Source organism: Charadrius vociferus, unplaced genomic scaffold (genome assembly GCF_000708025.1).
Source record: "Charadrius vociferus isolate BGI_N301 unplaced genomic scaffold, ASM70802v2 scaffold366, whole genome shotgun sequence".
In the NCBI taxonomy this organism is placed as follows: domain Eukaryota; kingdom Metazoa; phylum Chordata; class Aves; order Charadriiformes; family Charadriidae; genus Charadrius; species Charadrius vociferus.
In genome coordinates, this window is record NW_009648900.1 from 656,310 (window position 1) to 679,899 (window position 23,590).

Genomic DNA, 23,590 nt, shown 5'->3' on the forward strand with positions numbered 1-23,590 from the left:
GCTGAACCGGTACTTGCATGCGCTCTATTGGAAAACAAAATGAAATCTCAAAGACCACAGCAAAATAAATAGGTTACAATTGGAAAGGAAAAATAACTTTGCTTGAATATGCTGCAACTTACAAGTCAGGTGCATCATCTGCTAGAAAAGAAATAGTACTCTTAGCATTGACAAGAGTGTAGTGGAGCATACTCCAGCTTTTTGACAAAGTAGGAGTTTTTACAATCAGGACGACCTGCAGTGGTAAAGTTGAACAGGAAGGTAAATGTTCTGTTTTATGCTTTGATCTTAATTTGATATATAGACTGTACTAGAAGTTTTATTTTATAAACAAAGCCAACAAGAGCTGTAGGGGAGGAGTGTAATACTCTGAATACACTGTACATTAGCCTAGAATGCAAACAGAAAGTTACCTCTGTATTACCTCTGCATGTTTATAATGCAAGACAAACATTATTGTGCTTTGCACTACAGCAGAACAAATAAACTCTTAACTTCACATGCAGAATGAAACAATCTATAGAGCTAATAGAAGAGAACTTTCCTGTTCTGAAGAGTCCAACTTTAGTTAAATAATCCCTTTAGCATGTTAATGGCTTTAGAAGCGAATCTCTGGCAAGAGTTTATCTATGCTATCTAATCATTGTCTCAGCAAAAGTCGACTGTAAAACACAAAAACCGTTAACAGAAAAAATGCTTTAATCCAATACAAAAATCAAACAAACCTGATTCCAAGATTCATAGCCTCAGCAGTTCCAATCATACTGATGGCCAAAAGCATGTTGTTGCAGATCTTTGCAGCCTGAAAATAAGTTAAAACTTCGATTAGGTTCTACATTTTCATAGAGTTTACACGTAGGAATCTTCCTTAACTAGGTCCGGGACAGTATGATCAAATATGTTCTGACAGCTCCCTTCTAAAGGTAGCACCAGTAAGCACAGATCTACAATAGTATAACCTAACAATAGTAGAACCCTATGGTTCCTTCCAAGATTAGGAAATACTTTTGTTCCTAGTACAATAGCTCAGTTAGTATACATGGCATGTAGGGGCTCTTTGCCCTTCAGAACATAAATTTAGAAGAAACAAAACTAAAATCTGTGCTCTCTAAGAAGTATAATCTCCACAAGCTAATGTGGAGAAGCACCAGGTCAGATGTTTTGGTCTTAAGCTATTACAACACGCTGGAGAAGAGTGCCATGAGATTATTTTATTGAAGACAAGTAAACAAGCAAACAAGTATGAAGATATACGATCATGCATTTAGTTCTCAAATAAAAACATAGGTATCATTAAAGAAAAACAAAGCAACAAAAATAAGAGACAGAGATAACTAGCAACCCCTCAGGAAGCATTACCTGTCCAGTTCCAACCTCTCCACAGTAGACCACATTAGAACCCATGCATGTCAGCAATTCTTTGGCAGCATCAAATTCTTGTTCCACTCCACCAACCATGAAAGTAAGGTTTCCAGCACGAGCCGCTCCAACACCTGAATCAAGACAACATCGGATTTAATATCAATGGGGCTTTGAGCAACCTGGTCTAGCGGGAGGTGTCCCTGTCTATGCCAGGGGGGTTGGAATGCGATGATCTTCAAGGTCCCTTCCAAGCTCAACCATTCTATGATTCTATGATCATTACTTTTAAAAAAACTTAAGTACTTTATTTTATCAGTAAGGGTCTGATGATGTAAAATTTATGGGCTTAATATTTCACTTATGAGGAACCTCTCAAAGTCTATGTAAAAATAAGCCTATGGTCCCAGTACTTACCAGATCAGAGATCTTGATTTTCAAACATTTGATGAAGATAAAGCCACCTTATCTTTCAGGCACTGTGGCAGATAAACAATTCACAAGACTAACAGAAAACTGTCAATGTCATTCTTTATAGTTTCATATGAAGAAACTATCAACCCTTCCTGCAACTTTGCACCCCACAAAATTCCCTGTGTCTGAATTACTAAATAAAATTTCTGCTTTATCAAACTAGTCATTGGAGATTACTATTGACAAACTATTGCTCAAAGTTAACTCTGCTTTTATCAGCTTTTCCAAACCTAGGCTAATTTTTATCAGCGCTTTCCTGATTTTCATGTAATTGAACATCTAAAAGACACAGGCATAGAAAACCAAGCCTTCTGAATCTCTGCAGTTTATGATGTTTCTAATCTGAAGCAAAATTCTACTTAATTTGAGACACCTTGAGTTGGTTTCCTACAAATAAACATAACACAGATACAACTATGTAAAGAATTACATAAAAAGCAATGTAAAAATGATTCACACACGTACACAAAAACAGTTTTATTCCTATAAGTTTTTCCTGTCTTTAACACAGGTCAGTAAGCACACACCATAGTTCTTTGATTATACAGTTCCTAACCACAAAACCAGCAAATTTTTCATGTGATACTTATAACCTCCATGAAATACTCGATTCCTTAAAAGAAGCCTAATTCTAATATGAATTACTCATACAGCCTTAATCTCCCCATCCCCAACATTTAATGGGTACAACTGCTAGGAAAATTTGGCCCAAACTGATGAACACATCAGCTTCCTCACTATTTTTCACTTCAGCAAGAGGCAGAGCCACTATAAATTTTCTGCGTTATGCATCAGACTTTGGCCTGTTAGGATGTACAGCTGCAGATACCTACTTTCAAATTAAACATGCTCAACTAGGTAGTGTTCTCACAAACAGAATGTCCAAGGGAAACAGCTTGTTCTTCTTCCACGTGGTGGACCATTATGTTTCTACAGTAAGTCAGGCTGCTCTTCAGCTATGGTTCACAGTTCTTCACCACCAATTAGCTACCATAATAAACATTAATAAATGCTTTTATTGGAACAGTTTCCAGAAGGTAACTGGAACTGCCTTCACTGAGCTAGATGTTGCATAGCGACAAGTGAAAATGCACTCTTAAAAAGCTTATCAGTCGAAGATAGAGCTTCTTTTAAAAAAAAACAAAACCAACCAAACCAACCCCCTAATCTAACCTCAAATAGCAAGAAAGTTATTCTGTTAGTATATCCCACTTAAACTGGACATTTCTGCTTTCCTTGTTCCCCATTAATAAATGAAATTATGCAATAAAAAACAACAGAAAGAGAAAAAAATAAGGCCATAACTAAGCCATCATGGCAACCAAGTTTGTGCACAAAAAATTCTGCCAAAGTGGGCAACCACAGCAGGCTAATCAGAGCTTCTCTCAACTTAGAGCCTTAAGTCCATGTAAGTGCTGTGTCACAGGTAAAGAATGAAGTGGTCAGTATTGGACTTCCTTTCTGACATCAAGGACAGCTACACTGCAGCCCCCCACACTGAAGAATTTGAAAAATTTTTGTTTGCTTTCTCATAAAAATTTCAATTGATGCACTGTCTCTGTGTGACTACGTCTACAAATGCCGCTTTCTGTATCTGTCAAGTATTTATTTCCCCCACCCTGTCTTCCAATATGCACCATCTTTTGAAGTCACTGAAGAATTTCAGACAAATTTCACAGATCAAGGTCTCAAAAATTAAATACCTACCAATTCTGCGAAAATAGAAAACAGAGGAAAGACGCTGCCACTGATGAAGGGGTTGATCAACCTATATTACAACCTAGAATCACAGAGTCACAGGATTGTTGGGGTTGGAGAGACCTCTTGAGATCACGTAGTTTAACCCCCCTGCTTGAGCAGTGTCAGCTGGAGCAGCTTGCCCATGAGTGTTTCCAGTCAGCTTTTGAATATCTCCAAGGATGGAGACTCCACAGCCTCTCTAGCCAACCTCTTCCAGTATTTGACTACCCTCATAGTAAAGAAGTGTTTTCTTGTGTTTCAGATGGAACTTCATGTGTTTTACTTTGTACCGATTGCCTCTTGTCTGTCACTGTGCACTACTGAGAAGAGTCTGGCTCTCTCTTCTTCATTTTCTCCCATCAGGTTTTCATACACATTGATAAGATCTCCCCTGAGCCTTCTCTTCATGCTAAACAGTCTCAGATCTCTTGGACTCTCCACGGGAAAGATGCTCCAGTCCCCTCATCATCGTTGTGGCCCTTATCTGGACTCACTCCAGTAAATGCTTATCTTTCTTGTACTGGTGAGTCTAGAACAGGAGCATCCATAAGAACTCAGTCGGACTCACAGCTTTAAAAAAAACCCACAACAGTCTATATACGCAACACTGCTGTTCCTAGAACAACACTATTAAGGTACTGAAATATCTACGGTGGTAAAGGTCTTCCTGCTCAGGTTGAGAGACATCATATTTGCAGCCAGTCCTTAATCTCACTTGAACGACTCCTCCCCAGGCAACTCACAGGAAGTGGGCTAAGAGTAAAGCCTAGATTTAGAGCTAACACAAACAGGTCATTGTCATCTTGTTGGCTACCAGTTTACTATGTACATGACCACAAAGATTGCTACATTAATAAACACAATGATTTTCATTCCATTCCTCTAGCTATTTTTATTCAAACCACATAATGGCCTTTACCACTAATCCTGTGATCTGACCTGCAGCAAATTAAGTAGACAATTTAAGTCAAAGCTTACAAACAAAATCCAGTACTATCCATCATAGGTCAATAGCCCTGTATCTAGATTACAGGCTGCTAAATAGCTTCAGAGAGTCATTTATTAGAGCAAAATTAATGCTGACAATAGTTTTCAGCTGGTTAGTCTTCTGACAGCTGCACTCTCTCACTTGTTCAAACACTTACATTTCAAGTAGAAAAAATAAATTAGTTAAGTAGAAAAAAAAGAGCAATTTGTTGTATAATGCAAAAGGCTTGGAAAATTCTCTTTTTAAAAACAAATACCTGTTTACTTCATGGTAAATTTTATCACCTAGGGTCCTTGCCAACTATCAGCTATTTTATCAGAATTAAACAAGCAGCGCAGCAATTCTATAACACTGGCAATTTAAAAAAAAAAAAAATGGCAGGGAGCCTAGGAGCACAAGAACTGTAACTTCAGATAAAAATAGAAATAAAAAAATCATTAGACAAGAATGCACAGCTTTATTTCACAATCACAGATTCCATACCAATAGCACAGGCCAGTAAAGTACATCATCGGCTTCTAATAACACAAAACAGAGCAAGGGAGAAAGCAGAGCAGCTAACGAAATCTAAAAAAACTAATTATCATTTTTCATCTTTTGATTTTTTAAAGATGTCTTACCACCTAAGATAGTGCTTTATGGACCACTGCTGATCAGGGTCAAAAGTCCTTCAGAATCTATTTGTTCTTTCTAAAATACAAAAAGCCTCTTCTCATCCTCAGGGAATGGTTTTCTGAGAAACTGTATTTGTGATTAGCATGTGTAAGATTTCCTCCTCTGCAAAGCAAGACTGCTGGAGCCCATGGCTGCAGTCCTATGCTCGGCTTCTGTAGGATGATCCCCCACACCTGTGTGCAGAATCCTTTAAGGAGGTCACACCAGCAGATGCCACAGAGTAGCTCAATTCCAAGTCAGTAGGTTGTACCACCAGCAGAGTTTTTGCCAGCGATATAAACTGACAGGAACAGATTTGCAGACAAATATACTACGAGATCTAGCTAGTGAGAGAGCACGCAAAAAATTAATCTGGGAAAAAGTTATAGAGTAGCACTGCAGTATGGTATACCCACTTGGAGATGAGTTTCCCACTCGGGTATTAGAAGGTTTTGGACGAAGATCTGAAAAATGAATTTCTTTTATCAGAAGAGGTACGTAAAGAACTGCTCTTCAAACCATCCTGTCGCATCTGGCTGAGTTACTTGTGGGGCACTGATTAGTTCAACCCACATGCTTCTCACTTTGAGTGCTCAGTGAACCTGATGCAGAGCATCAAAATTTTAGACAAAAATGCCAATGGAAGCTTAGGAGCCCTCATATGATGACAACAACTAGTCACAGCTATCCTGGGACAGTTTGGAGATGACCTCAAGTTTTAGTGGCCAGGCCAGGCAGCCTAGTTCAGTAGCCCCACTGCCCGTCCGTATTCACTTTTCATTGCTTATTACAACAGCATTTAACATCTTGGAAAAAGTCTTGTAATTTGTCACTGATGTTTCCAGTTAAAAAAAAAAAAGTCTTACATCTATAGCTACATCCATAAAAGCAGTGTGGTTTCAACCAGTTTGCTTATTAAGAATACAGTTTGCTAGAAAAAAGATGTTAATGCAAAGATGTTACATCAAAGTATCTGCTTTTGGTTTCAGTTTTACTACATAGCAGTGCAGACTGCAGACAAGTTAAAAAGAACTGATAGTCTAAGACTACACATTACAGCACCATCACAGCAGTGATGCCGAAAACAGTTACGCTGCTGAAAACACAGAGCACCCAAGCATATCCCTGTGCCAAAAATATTTAAAGCACTGTTGCATTGCACCTGCAGATAGAAAAAATTGTTGCTGACAAAGTTCAGAAGAAAAACTGAAACAATGTGAATATAGCTGCTCCAGAGACTCCAAAGGACAAGCTGGAGATGAGGGCTACAACAGCGAGAACCCATCTATTTTGTCATTTTTCTATTCAACATGCAATCTATTGTGCAATTTTAACAAATAATTTTGTGATCTAAACTGGATAAAAAAAATAAACAAGAAAATCAGTGCTTGAGTTTTAATCCTCTCTCCGTTTTACAATGTTGCACCCTCAAGTGTAAGAGTTGAGGCTTTGCCTTGTTAGGCTTTGGCAAGTGCAAGGGCACACTGGTCTTTTATTCCTATATTTTTGCAAAAATGCAGGTTAAGCGACTGTAGTTGCCTCAAACAAGCAGTTTCTTGTCATGTTTGCGCTCTTTCAGATAGGTTGAACTTGAGAGCCTACATCTGTGTATCTTTTGTGTGTGTGTGTGTGTGTGCTTTTTAAGAACTAAGCAGTTCTTTTTAAGTACCTGCCAGCTCACATGAAATACTTTGTCTTTTGGAACTCACAAAAAGTTAAATCAAGATACACAAGGGAAGATTAACTGAAAAGGTTACTATTGTTTTGCTACATATATAAATCCAAAACCAATTAAAGGATGCATAGGTAAAACCAGCTACAAATCCCTACTGGAAATAAAAGCAGAAAATTATACTGCAAATTTAAAATAACCACAAGGAGACGAGTAATTTTATAAAATTTAAATAGGGTCTCAATTTTTTCTACTCGCTTCGTAGACAACGTCTGCCATCCTTAATCTATTTCCAGGAAACAAGTAAACAGAACAGTCTCAGAAAAAAAAAACCCAAAGCACACCACACCACCACTCAAAGGGCTTGTGTTTCTCCCTATTATAAAAATCAGCATCACAGCCAGATCTACGAAGCTATTCTGCTGCCTATAACTAAAACACAGTAAATCACTTAATTTGCTCAAAAGAACTTAAATGTTTTAACCAGTCTGCCATCAGCGGATAAAGAAGAGGGCCGATGGGACCGGGCTGCAATGTGAGCCGTCTTTAAAATGCAATTGTTCTAATCATTTTCTACAGATGCAGCCTCACAAGGGGCTGCTGTCACAGGGACCATTTACGACTTGTTATGGTGTCTCTATTGTTTACCAGCGACATTCGCTAAAAAGGCGACAGCTGGGACAGAAAGCTGCTCCTCAACGAACAATATAATCCCGTGAAAGTAATCAACAAATTTAAGGGTGTTAATTAACTTTACACTTTATCATGTTCAATTAGTTGTCCTTTCTCGAAAAGATTGCCGTGCACAATCGGTTTAGAGCGTGCCATGTTTGATTTGTAAGTGATCACTGTTTCTGTTTCAAAGTCCATGTCAGATGTTCTCTTGGGTTTTGGTGACACAGATGAATGGCTCCGCACATGTTAGGGGGTGATCTGGTTTAACATAAACCAGCATAACATAACCCCTTGTTAACGTATCGCTGGCCTTTCCAGAGCACGAACAGAAACGCCCGCGGACGCACACATACATGCACAAAACCCCTGCGGCAGCGCCACAGCACCACAGTCAAAAGTTTCGTTTTTGCTGAAACGCAAAGACACAAATAAATGGGCAATTTTTCATCATTATATCTCAAAGCAAGACTTGTCTTTTAGGGGCACGCTTGGGATCGTTTCTTCCCAGCAAGATCCCCGGTTCTGCCGCATTACGCACTATGCGCAAGCACCTTCGTACATTTTACATAATACACGCTGCCTTTCCTAATGGCAGCTGAGCAAGCGCTGGGTAGATGCGCTAAGTTCTTGTGTGTATTAAATTCTGTGGTGGCTTTTAAATGCCTGTACTCCATTTATGATGGCAGGGGCTCTAGAAGAAAGTCGAATGAATCTATTATTAAAATTTGCTGTTTTCCCTTTAATGCACCCATTAAATTCCTGCTTGCTAATGGGCCAAGGCAAAGCTTGTGATGAAGCGACAGCGTACCTGGATGTGCACCTTAATGAAAGTCATTGCTGTTTCTCTCTTCTGATAAATAGAGCTTTGCATCACCAGACCTCATAAACTGGTGATGTTTGAACAAAAATGGAAATGGAGGTTCGGGTCAGTGCTTTGAAGATTTATACAACGAGCACTCAATATTACTCCAGACAAAAGCGCACTTAAGGAAGTAGAAGTGTCTCTTTTGCAGCATAATCCAATTACACAATTTGTTAAATTATGGCTGTGCAAAGAAAAAAAAAGCCTAGTGGATTTTTATTCTGCAGCAACAGGCAAATTAAATACACATTATCATCATTATTTAAGCAGTTACATTGTACATAAAAACAAACTGCAAAAAGACCCACCCACAAAACAAAACAAAATAAAAATGCAAAGAAAGCCCAATGGAAAAGTTGTTAACTCTGAAAGCTAATAATGGACTAGGTTAAATATTTAAGAGGAAATTATAGACTATATCAGAAATAGCTGAAACCACAAAACAAAGCAGTAGAAAACATTAGTTTTCTGCTAGGAAAAAGATCTGCAGGGAGAAGGGAAGCGGTCGATAGATCCTTAAATTGGACGCAATAGCTGTTCTTCTATCCCAAGTTGGCAGCTGCTACATTTGCAGACCTGGTTCATTATTTACCCATAATGACCATCAAGCTCCAGTCAAAGTCAGATCACAACAACTGTCAGCAGCTCTTTTAATTAGCCTTGTTTGAATTCAGATAAATATCACAATGGCCCAGCTTCTGCTGAAAAAGCAACAGAAGACTGCAAGGAATAAACTGCTCTGACTTCCTAACAAACAGTATCATGAAAAAGTGCGGAGAACAAAAGTTCATTTTTTTTAATTGAGGAAGGGATTGTGATGTGCACATTATTATTTTTCCCTCACGTGATATTCATATCACGACCTACAATTCCTGTTTATGGGCAAATTTGTGCATCTCAAATGCCAACTGAAAGCGTTACTCCACAATCTAAAAGGTAAAATTTAAGAGATGGTTTACAGGTACTAATTAAATCTCTAACCTCTGTGAAATCGTACGTTTTGAAAAACTGAATTAGAATTAAGGAATGCACATATTAACAGGATTATCCTCTCTCCTAATTTATCTCCTTCTGTTTGTTTATCCTCAGGGAACATAATCTTCTGTTGCATCAAGCCACTCTCATTCTCCCTGTGTCAGCAGCAGAATAATAATTCCCTCCTCCTCCTCCACCCCCGCCTCCCACAAGCACAGGCAAGAATGAAGAAGAGTGGATCAGACTGTATGCATCAGCATTAATGCTCCATGCAGCTATTTTCCTACCAGTAGCAGAGACTGAAAGAAAGATGCAAGAGAGGTGTGCAACATGCTACCTGTTCTGGGCAGCCCAGCATGAGAGGGAGTAATTAAACAGATTTTCCCTCCTAGAATAATATGAAGGCAGAAGATGCAAACAGAGACTGCTTTAATAGCCTTTTTTTAGCACTTCCCTTGCTGTCACGGTTGGGTCCCTATTTTGCTAGGTGCTGTCCGAAGACAAAAGAGAGTACCAAAGCCTCCAGTCCCACATGGCAATCCGAGAAGTGTTGCTGTACGTGCAAGGATCCTCAGGGGCCTCACGGAGAACATGCTTAGGGATTTACATGAATCATGAGCATACATGTATATAAACAATAGGTACATACATGTGTAATCATAGCAGAGGATATCCCTTTTGGGCACAGAAAAAAATATGTAAAAATCATCAACAACTGAAGGTAGAAGGTAGTGTAGAGGGAAGGATAAAGAACAGATTAAACAAAATAGACAAAATGGTAATGAGAAGCTTTATGCTTTTAAAGGAAGCCCTGAGTGGAATTCTATAGGGATTAGTACTTGAACTTGGCCATGGATGCCGGAATAAAAATCTTCAATCTGATTTAGATGTATTATAGAAGGATGCCAAAACACAGAAAAGAATATGCCCTCTCAATAAATCATGCAAAAACTGAGTAGAAGCTGTTCTTAAGGCAGTTTCATATGAAGGGAATGCACCGGGAAAATTTTACAAGACAGTATTAAGTAGCCACTGATGCCTCCAAAAGGATTAGCCAAAGAAAATAAGTTGCAAAAGGCAAACACACAGAGAAGACACTTTAACTTTTTCAACAGAAGTACAAGCTGAAAGGCGCGATGAGATCGTTCTGTCTGCAGCAGCTTTTAAAAAGCATTACATTTCGTTCTAGTCACTGTAATGCCAAAGTGAAAAAAAAGCACATGAAAAGTTACCAAGTAAAAAGGTTAACAGCATTGCAATAAGAAAGGAAATAAAGTACAACTGATTAAATTACTTGCTTATTTTTAATACCCAAAATAATGTATCAAAACCATTTGAAAACAGTGGTTTTCATGCCGGTCATCTTTCCTATTCTCTCCCTTTAACCCACACTCCACCATAAAAGCCCTAGAAAACAGAAAAAGCCCTTAGGTGTTCTTGCTGGAGTACTAAATTTAGCTACTCCTTTATCCATTCCTAATATTTAGGTACATGGTCTAAATCTCATTTGAGGCTGCAGACCTATACATATATATTAAAACTAAACAACAATTGCAAGTATCTACAGTCTTGGACAGCAAAACTGCATAGAGCTTAGCACAGTCCAAAACAAGTATTCCGGTTTTTATCCGAACATTAGCAAGAAGGCTGGACGGCCAGTGAAGAACAGGAGCAATATATTCCATCTATTCAAGATACCAAAGTTTCAAAGCAGAATTCAGGTCAGTCCAAATGTAAAGTACATGGCACTAAGTGATCTGGTTAACCATAGCTAAGTTCTGAGTAAGCACAGCACCAAATACAAGAGAAATATCAAATACAAGAGAAACAAAGAAAATAACCCATCATCTTCTTGTCCAGCACTACTGCTCGAAATCCTAGTGTCTTAGGGGAAGTCCAAAAATGAAACATGAACACACACACAATTTCTCAACTACGTGGTCCAGTATTAAGCCTTCATGCAACTAAAATTCAGCAGACAGGCTCTAGCACAATTCCCATCTTTCCCCGATGAGGCTTCAAGTCCCAGAAGTAAAACTTCATCTCAATCACATATTGCAAAAAACAAGAACATTTTTTTTTTGTCTGGCATTAGAAAGGTAACAGAGCTGCAAGTTTAACACACACTGAGGCCATCACACCTCTGCTTTCTTCAGAAGCTTCCACTCTATGCAGAAGATCAGCAACCAGAAAATAGGCTGTTACGGGACTACAGGAGAAAAAGCTCAAAGGGACAAACACTTATAATGCCCCCTCAGAATAAAAAAAGGCAAAATCCCAGAAGAGCTATTCTATCTGCTCTAACTAGAATCCACTGACAATACCAAAATGAGTAACAACACCAAACCCCCGTTTGTGTGGGACAGCAAAATCTACAAATAGAACCAACAGTCAGTCCGCCTTGGCAACACATCTTTTGCCACCTTCGCAACTCATCTGTCTTGACAGAGCAACATACATGCAAATTCGTGACTAGCAAAACCAGACGCGTGGCCCAACTTGCTGAGTCCTGTAAATTACAAAAAGCAGTTAGCCATACATCACCATGTTTGCAGATTTTGCTAGGTCGATTTGAATGTCTCTATCTGGAAAGCACGAAATACTCACGCATTCTACCTTAACTCCGCAGCAAAATGCAAGTATGTTTACACAGCATTGTGGAATCGATACACAGTAACTGAAACCCTGTATTATAACAGTAAAACAAGGACCTTTGAAGGAAAAATAAATCAGGATTTAAAAATATTATTGTTTATGGATTTCGCCAGTATTAGCACAACCGTAACAAGATATTAATCCCCTTTTACAAAAACAAAATACTTGAAACACTCTAGTCCTTTACGATTTTCTTTACCATGTTACCCTCCTATAGGCCCCCAAAAGCAACAAAACACTGCAGCATGTTTTTTTGCTGAATAAAGAAGGCATTAAGCACATTACTAAAAAAATACAAATAATCACATTGAGGCATGCATTTAAACTGCATTGCTCAACAGGTACGGGTTCAAGTGCTCTGCTTAATAAAAGGTTTGCTTCTTAGGAAGCCAGCTGCAGAAGCCTAAAGCCACGCAGGTAAATTTCTATCAGTACATTCATTAGTCCTTTCCTGTTATCGAAGAAAATAAACACATTTTAAACACAGAAAAATAACCCAAAAAGCATTAAAATGGGGTGGAACAGCATACCATACCTATTCCTAAGCATTTCTGGTTTATCTAAGAGCTGAAGATGTAGCAATGCCATCCTCCAATCCTGAGCAGTAGAGGAGTATTTACAATCACAACATTTAAAAGGTATCTAGTATTTAATAGCAGCAATCTAACAACATTTTAAAATAAAATAGCAACATGTAGCCAGAAATAAGTAATTTTAAAAGAAATCCATCTCCAGTATTTTCTGTGGGAGAGTTGCCTAGCTGCAAGTTTTAATTTTATCTGTTTCGGGTACAGTCTATGACAGGACAACTGATACAGCTGTACTGACTGAAATCGGAAGGAAATTCTTAAAATTAGGACTGAAAACTGCATTGAACATTTTTGAACGGACTTTTGAAAATTGTCCCTTCAAGTGTCATCAGTGGTATGAGGACCACGAGTTTTTTTCAGAATCTGAACCACCATCAGAGTGCATTGTTTTAGATATGTCTGTCTTTTCTGCAAGCACTTCGGCATCGCATCTCGCCTCTGGATATAGTAAACAGCCCACACAGTCTCTCTTTCAGCTCCTCCTTTAAAATATATGCTTATTTTTAAGCATGCCTAACTCTATATCCATAAAGTAACAAAGCATTTTCTGCTGCCCAATTTCAGCATATTCACAGTTAATTCTCAAAGCTTTTATTCGTCACTGGAAAAGCAAAGCAGTATAATAATGCAAGATGACAACAACTGGTAGGAAAGCAGCCTAAATTGGAAAGATACAGAGCTTCCATTTAAGGAATCCCTTCGTTATAAGGCCTTTCCCAGTTCTATTTCCTGTTTAGGGATCCTCTTCACATAATTCTATTATTACTCCTCTGCAAAAAAGATAGTACATCTCTTTCAGAGAACTAGATTTAGCATTGCCCTCCAGCCTAAAATGCAGTGTACTTTTCAGTGTTCCCAAATGTACGTGATGCCACTTATCCAATGAGTTCAAACCCTTGTAATTTAATTAAAAGTCATACTCCTTTGTGTATGAACTAATTCTAAGTTTAGTACGGAAATATTTTTAAAAAGAGATACTATTTTTATTATTTCTTTTATTGTTTCAGGGTGAACAAATATGCAATCATATGGTTTAAATTTACAAATCTTTACATGCTCCAAATGCTGCACTTTCATGAAACAAAACATATTTTCACATTTAACTGTACTGAATGACAACTTAAGGAAACCCACTATAAGATAATTTGTGTACCACTTTTTTTGCCAGTAACTATAACTACTCCAACACCACAACTTAAGCAATTTTGCACAAAACCAAACTAACCATTTTTCTTTAATGTAAAGATATCTAAATTCAATACTTGCTCTGGTCTTCCATTAAAAAAAAAAAAGAAACGAAAAAGAGTGCATTTTGCCTATGAACAAAATCAAGAGGGTAACAAAGTTAATTATTTCTCATAATCAGTAATTATGATTAGATAAGAGAGTCTTTGGTAATGAACTGCTCTAATGATGGAGGACCTCCATCCTAAGAAATATAATAGTACATTAACATAACTGTGTATGCAAAGTACATAGAACCGCTGCCACAGTTAACTTGTCATTGAATGATTAAATAGGAATTCATAATTAGAAAAATCCACAGTGTAATTTATTGGCCTTCCTGACAGTTCTGGTTCATTAGAAGTTGATTACCAAACAGTGACCTCTAGTGGCCTACGGTTTTTTCATGTTATCTTGTTTCTTTTGGCAGCTTTTAGTTGCTATTTAACATAAAAAAAAAAAAGGCAATTTGAGGAATTTAGAATGTTTCCCTTCATAATTCCTTTTTTTTTTTTACTTCTCTAAAAGCATACTGTGTGATAATTGCTTCAGAAAAAGGTTTCCCTCTCTGTAACCATTCATACAAAAGTATAAAAATGTACACATATGCGAACCCCCCCCTTCTCAATTTTAAAGTTAATACTGAGGTTAACACGGTTCTCATGCTAATTAATATTTGTATACTGATTAAACATAATGTCTTCTAGAAAAAACCAAAATATATTAAAAAAAATCACTTCTCCAGTGTCAGTTACAAAGACCTTGAGAAGCTCATACTTCCAAGTAAGCCTTCGTATCTTAAAGTGAAGTGCCTCTAACATTGCCTTTGAACAAAAGTCACTTTTGCACTTAAACAAATTATACTGGCTCAGAAGGAGGAGGCAGAGGACAGGGAGGGAGAAAACTCATCACTTATTCGCTGCAGGTAGGAGTAAAAAGCCCAACACCTCATACTAATTGATAAACACGTGCTTTGCAACACTCTTAACTTAAATTTCATTTTTAAAGAATGCAACTTAAATTTAAGTAAGATTTGCATTTAACTGCAACATTTTTTAAGCATTAGAGTGTGGCATTTCCCCTCATTCAACATAATTAATCCACTGTTAAGCTATTTAGACAGCCTTCTATTTTAAAATTTTCCATTGTGCTTTTTTCTTGCACTAGGACAGTGGCTATTTTTTCTTTAAAGTATGAATGTTTTTAACAGGAAGTAGCACATCTGAAACTAATATAGAAGCCCCTAAAACACAGTATTAAATAAAAACCCATACTCGGTGAATACAAGCAATTTAGATTTCAGTTGTTTTCATTTTGCATCTTGTTCGTTTTCCAACACTAACATTTTAGAAATGATGTGCATGTATTTTTCTTTGCTTTTGTCTAACATGGAACTGGCTACAAAAATTATGCCCCTTTATTGGAGAGAAGCTAGAAAATAAACCACATAGTCCTGTTTCATACATAAACAGATTTCTCAGACACAACTATTCCAGTCTCCCAGATGGGGAAAAGCCCATCATCCCCGCATGCTGGAAATAGCTTAACAATTGCTATAAACAGAGAAATGGATATAGCTACAGGATAGAGATCCCCACCCGTGATTTTCGTGTGTGTGGGTGTGGGTGTGCGTGCAGATGTGTGCATGCACACACACACAGGATTCTAGCTGTTTGTGGAGATGATTTAATATAGTGACTGGATAATGAGCTGTGCTCCCCGCAGCAAGTGAATCACCATTTAATGCTATTATCAACAGTTCATGACCCACCGGCATGAAATGTCAGCCTGATTAATCTGAACACTACTGACCTCAGAGAGGAAAAGCTACCTTATTGCCAGAATTTAATATATAATAAAATCATACACAGAATATAAATACCTGATCAAGCAAAGCCATTAACAGAAAATCTACTTTATTTTGCTCTACCATTTCTTTTAAACTTGCTAAGGCACAATTTTATTTAAAAAAAAATATACTTTTGTCTAGTCAAGCAGGAAGCAATCCATTAGGACTTATTATTTTGATGTACAGTGAAACATTTCAAAATGGCTGTCCAAATACAAACCCCAGGTTGATACAAATAAGAAAAAAATTAGAATATGCTAGCGTAGGACTTGCTACTGTCAATTCATATCAGGAAAAGATCAGAAATTGTTCTTGCTTTTCTAAGGTCAATGAGGCAATAAAAATACCAATCTGTAAATAGGAAACAATTTGAGTGATGCTGCATAGCTCATAGAAGAAAGCTACCTTAGCTTAATAAGACCAATATACTTCAAGAAGATTAGAAATTTGTGCCAGTTATATTTGTGAATATAAGGGGAAACCCCCCCGCATTTTATTACATTTACAGTGAAGATTTTCCCTTATGTAATTCAGTATCATGATACAGCCCCACCCAACACAATTTTTAGAAATTCACCTATTCCCTGTGGAGAATAAACCGTGAAAAAAAGAAACCCCCCATCTTTTACCAGTCACAATGTGGTTGGTACAATTTTGCTATATCTTCTCCACATCTCTTTTTAATTTAACCTGGCTAGGACTCTCATTAAAAAAACCAGAACTTTTAAGCTAGTTTTTCAGGATTCTGTACGTCATGGTATATAAATAACTCAGACTGAAGCTGGTAGGACTACATGGCATTTGTCTGCCAAATTATATTAACTGACTCAAGCATAGTACCTACTACAGTTTATTGTTACAACACAGTACCACAAAATAGATGAAAACTGTTGCAGTGATTTTTAAAATGAAAACTGTAATGGTTTCACCCCTCACCATGTATCGTTGTCACCTGGTACTGAAACGGTTAAGTGATTTTCAGGACAAGGGACTGGAAAAGAACTGAGAAAAATCCCCAAAACTGCCCACATATGAATGGAATGACCGTGGGTGAGATGAGAATGATCACTCCAAGTATTGACTTATAACCATTGGCAGCCAAGGAAAGAAGAACATGTCAAACTAACTTGACTAAAACTTGGACAAAACATGAACCCTCATGTCTGAACTCCCAGTTAAGAGCTCTGCTGGAAATGTAAAGAAGGAATAAAGGAATTCTGGACACTTACGCAGGAAAGTAACTCATGCTGCCAGCACAGACATATGTTTAAGCTTTGCTTTTCCATTCAGAAACCAAACAGTTCTCGTAAGCCAGCTGACTAGTAAGCGTTGGCTTGTTTTGCCAAGGCCGTCCTATGTAGCTGCAAATACTGCTAGCTGCAGCGTGCCCGAATGGGTAGCAGTATCTGACAGCAGTTTACAACCTCTTCTGTACCCCTCCTCTGAACTAACAGAGGGAAAGGGGTCTGCCATACAGTAGCACAGCCACGGCGCACTCACGCTCAGAAACATCAGGCCTTGCAGTAAGAGGTGTTAACACAGAGAGGCTGCAGTTAGGTCTCCGTCAAGCAGAAACTGTACACTCGCCTGCTAGAACATCCCAAATCCTTTCCATTATCTGTAACTGATGACCACCTTCCCGATCACAGTGCCCCTCTCACTCTATCGCAGATCAGCTCACCTGCGAGTCTTGCAGTTAGATTGCATCGTCTGCTCTTACAAAGCTACGTAGCCCTCTCCTGCTATCCAAAGCTGCTTTGCCTCTGTGGTTCCTCACTGTCCACTCATTCTACGAGCCCTTTCAAAGATGCTGTTAGGCATTTTTGTTCTGTTCAAGCAAACCCCACTTCACCACTTTTGCCTCTTGGAGAGGAAAAGGAATAATGGAGGGGGGACTTGTTTTGTCCTGTTCCAAACAGCTCCTTGACACAACCAAAGTCCAGCAAAAGAGCAGTCCTTTCAGAGTACGGTAACAACCCCTCGCAGTCTTGACTGTGTTGGGCAGACACTGCAAGTCACATCAAGTGTCAAATTCTGCATACAAACTGGGTGTCAAAGACACAACGTGTATTAAGTAACAGTTTAACCAGAACTGGTACGCTGGATGTCCCTAGCTGTTTTAGAAAAATCTTGAAGGTGGTGGTGGCTGACCACAACAGTGGTAACATAGAAGACAGCATCGATGAACTTAGAGAAAAAAGAGACCTGCCATTCTTGCCTGAAGGCAGGCAGATGGCAACCAAATAAATCCAATTTTCCAAACCCTGGGTAGTTCAGTCCACTTTATTTACCTGCTGTGTTATTTTGTTTTGCTTCTACTCTTTCTGATCATGTAAAAGAGGCATATAAGAGAACAAGACAACCAAAATATGATAGAAAGATGTTATTTGCTACTCAAGCATTGCAAATAAACTCAGTAAAATTGCAGCTATCAACTCTAGAGTGGAGGTGCGTGTAGTAAACAAGGAAGGGGATAACTAGGGTTTGCAAGGTGGAGAGGCAAGAATGGAGGACAGAACTGCACCCTGTCTAGGAAAATAGTTGAAAGGAAGGACCAAAAATGAAGTAGAGATTCCGTAGAGCACTGACTGTTCCTAAGTAAGATTAAATAATGGTGAAAGTTGAAAGGAACAGATGAGAGAGCAGTTTGAATTATTGATGATGACTGTACATACATTTGCACACATACTCACATATGATGAAAATAAAGATGAGGAAGATGACCAGTGTGGAGTATGGGATCTCAAATTTATATCAGATGGAAAAAAAAAGCCACACCTATGAAATAGTTCAAAAAAACCCGATGCACATAAATCTGCTACAAAAAAAATCAGATAAATTAAGCATGGAAAATTTAACAGTGGACAAAAATTACTTGTTACTGGTCAGAGCAGTCAAAGCAACAAGGAAGAGGCTGCCACTGAGAGCACAGAAACATTCCTTCTTAAGAGAAGACAGAAAGGTACTGGCAGTAAAATCTAAATAAATAACAAATCCTTTCAAAAGCTACTTGTTGAGAAAAGCAACCTCAGAACTAGTAAAACCTACAGGATTCATACACTGGAAGGAAAGAAACAGCCATCCTTGAGGGTAAACAATTTTCTCATCTTGAGCCACATTTATTTTCTATTTTTAAATTTTTTGATTTACAAAAATCAGATTGCGCTACAAATGCACTGAATCATATGCACTCAAGAGATGTCATTATTGTTAATACTGAAGAAAGAAGTCAGAGAGTAGCCCTAAATCTCCCATTTTCAAGTATTCTCTAGAATATTTTGGCATGCATGTAATTTGTTCAACAGGTTTGAACTGTTTTTTCCTCCTCACTCACAAAAAAAATTACTAAGGAAGCAAGAACCTGGAATAAACAATGTAATTTGGCATGTTTTCTACTTGGTTTATAGGTATCTATAAAATGCCCAAGATCATTCTGAAATAGTAGCAAATGAGAAAACAGTGGCTAGAATAATTTTTTAAACTATGCTTTTAAAAGCTCTTAAATGAAAAGAAAAAATACATTTGCTTTCATAGGGAGATAACATTACAGTTTCAAATTAACCTTCTAAGTACACAGGAATGTCTATGAAGATAGAACAGCACGTGCTTGATATAAACACAGAAAATAAGGTTTTTAAGAGGTTATCCTGCAATCTTTCTGTGCTTATTCTGGTCTTCTAATATGTAATTAGGAAGCATTCTTTTTTTTTTGCCCCCAAATGTAGCCCAACCAGAGATCTGGACTTTCATTCATAAAGGATGATAAGGAAACTGGGAAGGATAAGTGAACAACAGCAATTTATTTCAGAATACAGACTTAATTCTAATATACACTATCAAACAGCAACATTTTCCTAGTTTTTGTATTGTGTCTTTTCTTTTAGATTAACAGGAGGGATCATGTACTCTAAGTAGGGCTCTGGCTTCTGTTGTATCCCTTATTCATCAACATACTACAGTTCAGTGAGGACTTTAGTAGGGAAAATACAGAAATATGATCAGGTCAGTACTTAGTATAAACTTTTTTGGCTACATATCCAGAGTCTCAGCGAGAAGTCAATCTATGCTCTCTGTACTAAGAAACCTCAAAAAGGAGGCTTTGATGACACTTGCATCTCCCTTTTCCTGGAGAGTGGGGGAAAGAAAGAAGAGACAAGAGAGCTGTTCATTGAGAAACTTACAAGCATATTTAATTCTATATAATTGTAAATAAATAAGTGCTCCAAATTTCAATTTAATATTCAAAATGACATCCAAAATTAAATGCCTGAACCAGCAACTGGCATAGAAGTAAAGCATCCACACAAGAAATTACTAAAATTGGCACAGACTATACACAGACAGTAATCAGATCTGCTAAACACAGCCTAACTTATGCCCTTATCAGGGAAGGTAATCATACCTGCTACAACATTTGAAATACCAGCCCCTTAATCACTTTTGGCTAAACATATAAGGTGCACTTTGGCATTTCAACAATTCCTTTTTCGGCGTGTAGAGTCCAATTTTACAGACTACGTTCCTTGTCTCTGTGCAGTCTCTATATATTTATCTCAGGTACAATTCTTCACTTCCTTTGTGCAAAATACACACACAAAAAAAGAAAACAAAAGGGATCAGAATCACCTACAGGAAGTAAAGATGCAGCATTTACTTTTAAAAAAGCTATTTTCCATCTTGTGTCAAGGGCTAGCTAGAACTTAACATAGGAAACAGTAAAACGATAATGTAAGCATTTCCAAATGTTGCCAAGTTTCTCCTCTTGAGGTATCTGTTAAGTGTTTCAATTAGAGGTTTGCACTATTGTGCTAGGAGAGACTGGTCGATCAACAATATTTCTCAATAATATTATATTTAAATTCATGCAAAAAAAATTCAAATGATAGGTTAATGTCCTAAAAAGGACATTTACAGAATCAGATAAAAATGCACTCAAACGGTTTCTGCTTATTTAGCACATAGGCTTACAGGGATTATATACACATCAGACTTAAAATATTTCCCCACCCCGAAACAATTTATGTAGCAAATATTCAGGGTGGCAAAGGAAGATGTTTTGTTGAGTATGCTTTCTATGTGCCTATTTTTTTAATCTGATGGACATAAACCAGTGATTTGCTCAGTCATCATTGCTGTTTGAACAGAAATGCTTTGAGGTTCCCATTCTACAAGCCAAATCTTGTGAGTTTTATGTTGCAGCATCACAGGACTCAACAAAATTTATAACTTGTGATTTCAGCCTTCTTTGATGACTAGATATAAAAATTAATTAAAAGGATTAATGGCATTATTCCACTTCTTTCAAAGTGGAACTTTTTGTTACTTATTGCATGCTAAGCATTTACTACAGTCAATAAGAAAAAATACAAGTAAAAATGTCTGAAGTCTATAAAACAATCAAAGCGGTTTTTACTTTGAAAATTTCTCATATTCATTCTCCATTCATATGGAGTTCTTTAAAGAGAGAACCCTTTCTGGACAGTCACTGAGGTGGTATCAAAATGCTCTTGATTGATAAGAAGAAACTCACCCATCCCTCCAAATTGTGAAGTTTTTTGTCTTATTTTAACAATCTAATCTATCTCTTCTTGAAACAAAAGGGAACTCGTACATCCTGCAACAGAACAAGATGGATTAAACAGATAAATTACAATAGGACATTATACAGGTGATTCCAGGCAGTGCCAGCGGGGCACCAGCCTGTTAAATCCAGGGTGCAGTAGTTCAGGCAGGGAATTAGAGGCAGCCTATGGAGAAATGGAATAAGGTCCCAGCATTAAACTAGTGTGCTAGAGGAGACTCAAAGACTGTATATATGGGATGCTTCATGAGGCTGTTTCACACTGCTCTCACCAGTAGAGAGTCCTCTGTGCACCAGAAGGCCTTTGCTGCTATCAAGTATCCTGAACTCAGTTGGGTACAACACCCTCCCTCATCAAAAAAAGACTTCAGCCTGGCTAAAGCCAGGGTGCAGAAGTCCAGGCAGGGAATTCCAGCCCACCTGCAGAGATATGAACCATTAAATTAGAGAAGCAGTCTTATAGGGGTCCCCCTGCAACCTTCAAATTACGAAGTGGGTAGGGAAGAGCCTATAGCCAGGTTGCCCTGACTTGAGGGTGGCAGCAGGGCATGGCTACAGTAGAATTAGGCATGACTGTTAAAGACTGTTAAGTTAACATGACTGTTAAGCTTCCAGAAGTGGAAGGTAGGGACTTGATAAAGGTTGTGATAAGATAAGTCGTAATCATAAGTGACAGGACTAATCAAGTGAGGAAGGCAGAAAACCTGGTGGCAGAATCGACTGGTCAGGTTTACGAAGGCTGAACACTACTTGCCAGAAAGAAAGAGAACACAATAAGAAGGAAGGGATGAATGCTCAACTTTGTCATAGAATTTTTCAGTAAAAAGGTAAAAGTTAGGGCTACTGATATGACAGCAGTCTATTGGATGACTACCCCACAGAAAGAATCCAGGCATTGATGCTTGAAGAACAGTAGAAAACAGGTCTCTCCTCCATCCTCATAATCTTAGTGAAGCAAGAAGATCCTTGAGAAATTAGGAAGGCTAGGGATACCTCCAATAAAAAACTCATCTTAGTTCCCTCAGTTTGTGGGGGTTTGCATGCACCAAAAAAGGGACTGCCCAAATCACTAGCCTGTATGTTAGACAGCAGGCACCTACTTGTTTCAACTGTGTCATCTTCTAAACAGGGAAAAATAACATCAATGAGGACAGAAATAGTAAGCAGATGAGACTATATAACTCCCATTAGTGGTTTTATTACTGTTTTGGGAATGGAATGACCTGGATTCTAAACTCCTGGTGAACAGGAACTTTCCCAAGCTTGGGAGGTAGGACAGAGTTTAAATCCAACAGCTTAACGCTTAGTGTCTGGGGCTCAGGGATGTTAGGACCAAGCAACTTGGAAGAAGAAAGGGATAGTCCTAATTTTTTACATCATTTCTTGGAGGATGACAGAGGAAGAATTTTCTAGTATTATGCATATTCTTTTCCTAGCTATACAGAATATTTGTGCACACTACCCAAGTAAAATAGCTGATGCCTCCATTGTTACTAACACTTTCCTTTCCAATGTATTTCCATGAACGGCTCGCTTTAACTGAACCTGCTAAATCTAGAATACAGCAATATTAGTACCCATGGAACGAATACAGGGGGAAAAAGCTCCAGTATTTTGTCTTACAAACATATTAAGCACATAAAAATGCATTTCTGTCACTGACTGGGCATGCTTGGTTAGACGCAGAAATATTGGTATTGAAACTAAACATGTAGAAACTAAAACCAAGAGATAGATTTCCAAACAAAATGCTGGAAAACAGGTTTGTCCTGTCCTTGTTAAAGGATGGAAAAAGCTTTCAGAAGGTTCACTCTCAGCGGTAAAGCAGCAGCTATTTAACAGAAGCAGGTTTCTGAAGCATCTTAACAACTCTCACTGGTGACTTGTTACATCTTACCACTGGTCCCTGCAGGTCCTGTACCCTGACAGGCAGAATGAAAAGATTCTCTAACGGGGCCACTGGCTGTCAGAAGCCACCAGCTGGCCTGCCAGGGCTTTGCAATTGCAGGGGCCAGCTGACAGTCTGGGTGTTGCTGACCATGCTGAGAAACGTGCCACCCAGCTGCTGTGTGGTCACGTCCATCTGGAGATCTCCAGCCAGACAAATCTCTGGGCCTGTCAGATCTCTTCAGCAAGCCTTGTTATGCAAATTCAATTACTCAAGTGTGCCCTATTACTGCTGGCTAACTGCTCCTAGAACCAATCTCACACTGACAGTCAGCTCACATTTTTACCCACCAAAAGTACCTCATTTATTCTTGCTCAACTATTCCCTTGTATCATTAAGGCGGA

The 23,590-nt window shown here is 38.2% G+C and overlaps 1 protein-coding gene across 1 annotated transcript in view; it reads right to left on the reverse strand.

The window, feature by feature from the left end:
- Positions 1-23,590, reverse strand: part of HIBADH (3-hydroxyisobutyrate dehydrogenase) — a 77,359-nt gene that overhangs the window by 12,877 nt on the left and 40,892 nt on the right. Inside the window, exons 4-5 of the mRNA XM_009887181.1 lie at positions 1,360-1,493; positions 726-802 (exon numbers count right to left, since the gene is read on the reverse strand). Of these exons, the coding sequence (XP_009885483.1) occupies positions 726-802; positions 1,360-1,493 (211 nt within the window). The remainder of the gene's footprint in view (positions 1-725; positions 803-1,359; positions 1,494-23,590) is intronic.